The sequence below is a fragment of the Gordionus sp. m RMFG-2023 genome, chromosome 3, assembly GCF_954871325.1.
Source record: "Gordionus sp. m RMFG-2023 chromosome 3, tfGorSpeb1-WG-v2, whole genome shotgun sequence".
Classification (NCBI taxonomy): Eukaryota; Metazoa; Nematomorpha; class Gordioida; order Chordodea; family Parachordodidae; genus Gordionus; species Gordionus sp. m RMFG-2023.
In genome coordinates, this window is record NC_088777.1 from 2,675,906 (window position 1) to 2,684,771 (window position 8,866).

An 8,866-nucleotide genomic window follows, 5' to 3' on the forward strand; every position below is an offset into this window, starting at 1 on the left:
CACTCTGGTTCTTAATTTATATTTACAAAATGTTTCATTTCTAATATGCATCCTTGACGTGTAAATACCTAGGCTTCAATATAATTGCGTGATTTCCTTTAAGATTTTTAGTGTTTTTGTTTTACCAATTTATCTAACATAATAAATTCTGATATGAGTAAAAATTGTGTGTATTATGGATATGATTATCTATTATTTCTGTGGCTATGTAAGTTAAGATTATTACTACAGCTGCTGAGAGCATATGATTGCATATTTTAGATAAGCAATATTGGTCAATAGTCGTTTATATATGATTAAAAGTGAAAGATAATCTATTAGAAATTTAATATCTCACAATAAATTTCTCGATTACTTATCTAACTTCCATCATGTAATCTAAGAGGAAGCTCCAACCACCATATAGTTTTATGGATTGGTCGTTTATACACCCTTCTTAATTTGGTTATCCTATAAATATTTTGCTTATTAGTTCATTCTATAAAACATTGTCTAAAATGGTTACAGAGAGTTATATTTTTTTTTATAAGAATAATATTTTATTTCATAAAACATCCAATAAATTAATATAAATAAATTCAAAATTCAATATAATAAATATCAATTACAAATAGTATATAAATTATTAAGAAAACACATATTGTAATGTATATAAATTATTAAGAAAACACATATTGTAATGTATATAAAAAACTAGATTAAAAAAAATATAAATTAAAATTCCAAAATCAAATCACATAAATTTGAATTAAAAATCAAATGTATATAATAATTAATTATATGAACGTATAAATAAAGTCTATATTAAAATGCCACAAAAGGAATATGAATAAAAAAAATAATTTAAAACTACCAATGAAGAACGGGGATAGTATAATGATAGAAAAAGGATTTAATGGCTCTTTGGCTATTAAACTACCATTGAAGCTGATATAATTGGCTTTAAGGATTGCTATGGCTAGCCTTTGTCGAAGAAAAAAAACCCTCTCGAGGTTCTTTCGAATGTTTGCTGATGTGAGATTCTAAATTTTTGAAAAAAAGCTAAGGCAAGTTTGCCGAAGGTGGCAAGTGTGGTTGAAATAATTGGAATTAAACAATGGTCATTAGTAATTTCTGTGTATTTCGAGGTTTTAAGCTGTTCCTTCTAGTCTATGATGTTGAGTGTCTGGTTAGATGGGGCAAGGGGGTCAATACAAGAAAAGTCCCATACTAATAATTGGCCTCTCCTCTACGGAATTTGAGTGATGCCGTCTGGACGTTTCATCAGATCTGAAAAGACCCTGAGGTTCAAGTATGGATGGGATTTGTGCTGATTTCAAGGCGTGTTGGATGATTGAATTGCATTGCCTGAGTCTAATGAATCGACCATTGCAGGAGCGACAATGTATGTCTTCCATTCGTGTCGACGGGCGAGTTACAGCATGAACAAATGTGAGGGTGGGTGATTGAGTAATTTAGACGAATACCGATGGCGTGGGTAAGTTCATTGTTCGAAAGTTGAAGTTGAAGATTGATAGAAGGAATGGCCTCGAGAAACTCGTGTCCAGTACCATTGAGCAAGGAAGAGAATAGGGTGCGGTCAGTTAATTGCATGCTAGATAAGAGAGTTTCAACGCAGCGAGCAACTACTGGAGCATCCCAGTCCTTCCGTCTATGGGTTGTGGGGGGATGAGAATCAACATTGATTCGAGTTTTCCAATATTTATGGCCTCAATTAAGGAAAGATCTTCTTTAGAATGATGGGCGTTTGTTATTTACTTTGACAAGAGACTACTAGATATGAAAGTGGTTGTTGCTAGATCATAAGGAGATCTAATGCCAAGTCCTCCTGATTTTGTGGGGAGCGAAGCTTGCGCCCAAGCGGATTCGTTGAATCTTAGATTTATTATTTTTTCGGTTAGGTCTTTTATTCCGTTTTCGTATGTTTTTAATGGAGAAGGATATTTAAATATGGACGTTGCGTGAAGTGCGTAAAGAATTCTTGGTATGAAAAAGAAATTTTTTAGTAAGAAAAAAGACTTGTGTGAGGGAAGATGAGTAAAGATGTCCTCAAGTTTAAGGATGATTTCAAGGGTGGAATGAAGGAAGGTACAAATTGCCTTATGTCTTCCTACGGGAGATCCTAAGTGTGTTAATTCATCAATAACACTGAATTTGAAATTATGTGAGTTTGGAGCGTTTGAATTCAATTGGATGAATTCGGATTTGCACGGGTTAAGAGAGAGTCAAATGGCAGTTCTCTTTTCATGAATTATGTTGACTGCTTTGTTAATTTCACTGTGGGAGCCACTTAAGATTCCGTCATCGATGTACCAAGCATGAAGCGCTAAAGTACAAGAAGCGTTTATTGATTTAATAATATAGTGGATTGGTAATATGAGAAAAGAAATTTGGTGTAAGCGGGGAAATAGGAACAAATGGAATGTAAGAAGGTGTTGCGGGAAAGAGTGTTGTATGGGTTGGAAAAGTCGATTTTCACTAAAGCTTCGTTTGGGTTATTTTCAAGATGAATTCTTGTTAAGTATACTGCTGCTTTACATCCACTAGGCACTCCAACACCCAATTGAAAAGGGCTGAGGATGTGTGATGCTTCGTGTTTGATTCTTGAGGAAATTAATTTTGCTACCAATCTTCGATAAGTTGATTGAGATGGGACGGATGCCCTTGTTAAGTTTTTGGAGTGCGATGAGTCTGGCTCTAAAGAGCAAGGGGTTTATAAAGCTTGATACATCTCTTTTTAAGATTTTATTGCATAAGTTTGTAATTTTGGTGAGAATTGAAACATGAGCACAAATCATGGGAGTGGTTATGTCCTGTAAGAAGATTTGTCTAATTCCGTTAAGTCCATGCGCTGAGTCACGATGAAATGATAGGATTGCTTTCCTTATTTCTTCTTGTGTGAAGTCTGCTGCACAATGTGTGTAAGGCTGTGTAATTATTGGATTAAGAGTCGAAGTTGGATGTTTTGAGCGTAGCTTGCTTAAGGTTTCTTCTGAGAAATCAGCAAGGGTTTCATTGGTCGAAATGAGTGAGAGCCCCTTTGATGTTAAGACTATCGATTTTCTTCGAGATCAATGAAGTTTTTTGCTTGAGTGGAGTTATTTTTTTTGGATGTGAATAGATTTGGGTATCTTGAAGATTGAAGATGGCTAAAGATATTTAAACTGGCGTCCTTTATTTGTTGAGTTATGGATTTATGGACTGATTTGTCAGGTATTTTAAAAGTATTGTAACCCAAGTAAAAGAATTTTAAAAATTATTCTTCATTATCAAAATTTTGCAGGAGAGAGGATATGCAGTCACTGAGAGATTTGGCTACTTGTATTCTCGCTCCTTTGGGTATTCTGGATATGATGCTTGGTTTTGTGGTATTGAGAAAATTGTCTGAGAAAGTGGTATTAGAGGCACGGTTTGAAGGTGGTTCCGAGAATGAGTTGGGAAGTGAGTAAGCCATATGAGAGAGAGGAGCAAGTCTAGAATGAGGACTCCTATTGGAAATTTATCCATGAACACACCTTCATTTGTTAAATGTATAAGTTTCCGGCAAGTAGGACATATTTTGGGTTCGAATGAGGTAACCATTTTTATAAAATCAATACGCGATTGAATTAGGAAAGAATAAGAAAAAAGAGTTTTAAGACCTCTTTTTAATGTAAATTGCTAAGAATTATTTAAAAACCATATTTTTTTAAATAAGCAATAGAAAATATTTTATAATATTATAAATAGATTTTGTTTGTATTGTTTTAATTATTTATATGTTAGTGTATTTTGTATGCATAATATTTTTTTTTCTTTTTAGCTTTCATTTCTGGTGGTAAGCTCTTTCATTATCTCTCTCCACTTTATGTTATACATGCTATCTGTTTTATCTAATTTATACGTTTTCATGGCTCTAGCCTTCCTCTTTTACGTTTGCCCATCACTTCCAAACTCTCAACTTTATATCCTATATAGTTCATAGGCCTTCTCATTGTGTGCCCATACCACCTAAGTCTGTTCACCCTTATCTTGGTCTTAATAGGCACTACCTTTAAACCTTCTAGAATTCTTGTACGCACCTTATCCTTTCTTGATACCCCAGCAATCATCCTCAGCATTCTCATATCCATAGTTTGTAGACTTCTCTCGTCTGATTCTTTGGTTGGCCATGTTTCCAAACTATATAGAATAGTGGGTTGTACTATGGAACTGTAATCTTTTCCCTTCAATGTGAGGGATTCTTTTGTCAAAGAGCACTCCAGATAAAGATCTCCACTTTAACCACCCTTGATTGTTTTTACTCTTTATCTCTTTCTCCATTGAGCCATTTGTTTGTATAGTGGATCCCATGATCTTTTCAATTGGCAATATCTGCCATTCATTTATATCAATGCTCTCTATTTCATCTCCTATCACCATATACTCCGTTTCTAATCTTTCTACCATTTCATCCTTGGATTCGGCAAGTATCACAAAATCATCTGCAAATATCATATTCCACGGGACTGTTTGAGGTATAGACTGTGATGTGATAATACATCTATTACTGTTATGAAGAAAAGTGGGCTGAGAGCCGACCCTAGATGAACTCCCTCGTTTATTGTGAAGCCTGTTGAAGTACCAATTGTGCTACGGACCATTGTTGTAGTATTATTCTAATATATTTTTCGGGAACCTTTCCGTGGCATAGTGCCCACAAGATTAGTTTTTTTGAGATTCTATTGAAGGCACTTTCTAGATCGATGCATAATATAATAAATGCTAAAATATGAAGTTCAGAATAATTGTTCAGAATTAACCAATTTTAAAAAAGTGTAATATATTAATATAAAACCCGGCCGAAGACCGGTCAAAGCGGGCTGAAGGTCCGCAAATTAGGGAGTGAGCGAAGCCCCCTTTAATTTTTTTAGTTTTTCGATATAAAATAGTAAAGGCTAGCGACGCCCATGTAATATAGAATCATATATAAATAATCAAATTCATAAATAATAAACTTTTTAACAGATCTGATATCAATAAATAATAATGGGAAAATAATTATTATAAATATAATAACCATAATATATATTAAAATATTGAATTTAGTATTTTACTTTAAATGTTTGAAACTAAAACAAATTATCCGGGGTGATCAATATGGTCTGGGTATTATTATATGTCATTGGATGCACCATAAAAAAGTGACAATAGTTATGATCGTTATTTATTAACTCTTTTTGACATAAATAGGTAAAAATTTATAATATTACTAAGATGTTAAATTAAAATTAACACAGAAAAGCTACAATTTGTACAAATCATTTTTTTTTACTTTTTTGACACACTATTCAACTATTTTGCATTTAAATAGTCAATATACCAGAGTTGTCAAAAGATACTTTTTAAATGGATCTAGATACAGATACAACGTCTAAAATAATATCTAGATACAGATTATTTAATCAAAAATCTATCTAGATACAGATACAAATACCACATTTTTATATCTAGATACAGGATCTAGATACTTGTATCTAGATCTTAACAACTCTGCAATATACCTATTTATTTTATATTATGAGGAAATTTTAAGAAGTCAAAATTCCTTTAATAATTCTTAAGAAAAAAAATGAGTCTTTTCTATTTTTTTGTATCTTATTATTTTTTTTCATTCCTTTTTTTAAATGATAATCAGATTTTAATTTTTTTAAAATATACCCTGGCCGGGCCTTATATTTTAAAACCAGATATGTGAAATAGCCATTATAGCTTATAAAAATCAAAAATAAATATAATATATTTAAAAAAAATTTGAGCCTGGCCTGGCATTGCAAATGGTACCTCTGTAGGATTCTGATGATAACAAATTTTCAACCGATTTGATCGATACGTTAAAATTTTTTTTTAGGGTTCCCAGTCTTACATCCGACATATTATACAACTGACATTTTATTTTAAAAAAAATTTATTTATGAACACCCCTACCCCCTTTTCATTTTGGGAAATGATAATAACTATTTTTGATTTATAAAAATACTTTAAAATTATTCATTTATCATACGTATGTAGTCTTTTTTATATCTTGATATATTTTATTATACTCTCATATTTTTAATTTGTTTTTTTTGTTATACTCTCATATTTTTCATTTGTTTTTTTTTGTTTTTGGAACTATTTTTGTATTATTTTTATTATTTTTATGTTTTTTGTAGGCAAAATACTTCTACTCTACACCCCTGCCCCGCTCCTTCCCCCCTACCTATATAAACTCTGTATATATAATTTTAGAAAATATTATTTTTAAATATCTTAAATAAAAAAAAGGTATATTTTTTTTTTTATAAATATTATAAAAAAAAAACCAATCAGAAAAAAGAAGTAATCCAAATTTTATGATTAAAAATTTTGAATGAAAACTCTTTAAAAAGTTGAATTAATATAATTATATAAAGATATTGAACTATTCAAAATCTTTCATTTTTTTTTGGAATTTCAATAAGTGTTTATTGCAAAAAAGTTAAATCAAACTAGTATTTTTCACAGATTATTCTAATATTTCTGAAAATATATTATGGCCAGTTAAAGTTATAAGATTTAATAAATTAACCTCTAAAAAATCCATTACAACGATCATAAATTTTGGAAAAATTGCTATTCCTTAAAATTAATTTTTTTATATGATAAATTTTATAAATTTATATTTCATTTTTACGCCAATGATCAGAGAAGTTTTTTTTTATCCATCCCATTTATATAAATTGTTAGGAGTGTTAAAATGTTTGATATCTTTTGCAATTTTATCAATATTTACATTTCTCTAGTTCTCTACATTATTTTATTGCCCATGTCAAATATATCCGGATATTATTTTTATTCAACTATTTTGCATTTATTAAATAGCCATAACCTATTTATTTTATATTATGAGGAGATTTCAAGAAATCAAAATTCATTTAGTAATTCTTAGAAAAAACATGAGATAAATTTAACAATTCAACTCTGTTTTTATAGTTGTTTTTAATATCATTATAAACTCTTCTTATCTTATTCCTTTTTTTTGATACGTTAAAAACATTTTCTGGGTTCCAATCATAATATACATAAAATTTTATTTTGTAATTCAATTTGTAATTTTAAAATATGTAGCTCCTTAAGTAACAATTTCATTAAAATGATTATATTTATTCAAATATGACAATATATTAATATTTACAAATATTCAATTAAAAATTTTAATATAACGTGGTTTAAAACTTTTTTTGATTTAATAAAAAAACAATAAACAAATATAGAAATTAAATTGCTATTATAATAAATAGAGTATTTTTTAAAAATTTTTTAAGCAAATGAATTGAAAAAAAATGAAAAAGGCGAGGAAGGAGATAGACTAAAAAAAATAATTTAAATATTATAATTTATATAAAAATAGAAAATCTTTTAGATGAAACTCATTTTTTTAATATAAATTTAGCTATTTTTAACCTTAAAAATCATTTTTAGTTTTATTTTATCCTCCTCTAGCTGGCAATTTTTTTTTTATTATTTTGTCTATTTATATAAATTTTTATACATATATTTTTATTTAATATTAATTTTTTTTTTATTATTTTGTCTATTTATATAATTTTTATATATTAATTTTTTTAATATTAACTTTTGTTTTTTATATAAAAATAAATAAAATCATCGATTTGCATACAAAATGAGATAATGAAAAATATATAATAGCAAATTTTTTCAAAATTGCAGCCATTTTTTATTTAAAAAATCTATTCATTTATCATCTACTTTCATTATTTTTATTATTAAGTGTGTATTGAGTCTTATGGAGGAAATCTTAATAGTCATAATGATGTACCTATTCATACAACTTAGCTAATATTGTATGGCTATATAAAATTCTCTCTTTCTATTGATTATCATACAAAACATTGCAACTTTAAGATCAGGGGATTCCATAGAAAGACGAAATTAAATATCTTAATTTTGAAATTTCATTTTTTTGGGCGAAATACATTATATTTATATAAAATTTTAAAAAACAAGATTTAAAAAAAAATTAACCCTTTATTGCAAAGGTAGGACTATGCAGACCCCAGTCGTTTTAAAAAACTTTGTACTTAAAATTCTTTCGATATTTTTGCCTGAATCATTTAGTAGCATACATTTTAAGTTAAGTATATGTGTGCAAATGCAAATTAAGAAGAGAACAATTTGTAAAAATAAATAATCTAAATTAATTAATATAAGATATATTTTGATATTAATATTGAACTATTTCCTTTAGTTTACAATAAAAGTTCATATTTAGAATTGCAATTCGCGAATCGAGTTTGTAGAGTATAATAATATTTTCAGGTTAGAGAAAAGATAATTTTAAAAAAGAATTCAAATTTATTAATACAAGATAATTATTTCAATGTTAATATTGAACAATTCTTTCTCGAGTTATAAATATGAATAACGAATTCAACAAAAAATACAGAGTAAAATATTATATAAAGTTGATTTTAGTCGATGCTCTGGCTTTTAGATTTGGTCAACCTGATCGACCCATTTGATTGAGTTGGATCTTACTTATTTTCTTTGACGAAAATTTTACCAAAACCCAACCAAGCAATTTAAAAACCCATTAGAATATTTAAAAAATTTGGACTTGTGACTTAAAACTAACTTTTGCTTTATTGCTCGGAAAGGCTCGCTATTTATGTTATTGCAAATAGCAGGAACACACAATAAATATACGCTTAAATTATAAAGGTTAGAAAGTATCGTTTTATAATATCATGTATAATAAGGCAAAAAATTTAAGATGTTGCGAAAATATTTTTTCTTAAAAAATAATTAGACTGGGTGCTAATTTTTTAAAATTAGATGGAATAGCTCCGCTCTGACAACAAACCTC

The 8,866-nt window shown here is 28.6% G+C and overlaps 1 protein-coding gene across 1 annotated transcript; it reads right to left on the reverse strand.

The window, feature by feature from the left end:
• Nucleotides 1-3,887: 3,887 nt before the first annotated feature.
• LOC135926000 (uncharacterized) lies at nucleotides 3,888-4,476 on the reverse strand. The gene is made up of 2 exons (XM_065461630.1): nucleotides 4,284-4,476; nucleotides 3,888-4,222 (listed from the first exon to the last, which is right to left on the reverse strand). The coding sequence occupies exons 1-2, from the start codon at nucleotides 4,474-4,476 to the stop codon at nucleotides 3,888-3,890; spliced, it is 528 nt and encodes a 175-aa protein (XP_065317702.1).
• Between the last annotated feature and the right edge of the window lie 4,390 nt (nucleotides 4,477-8,866).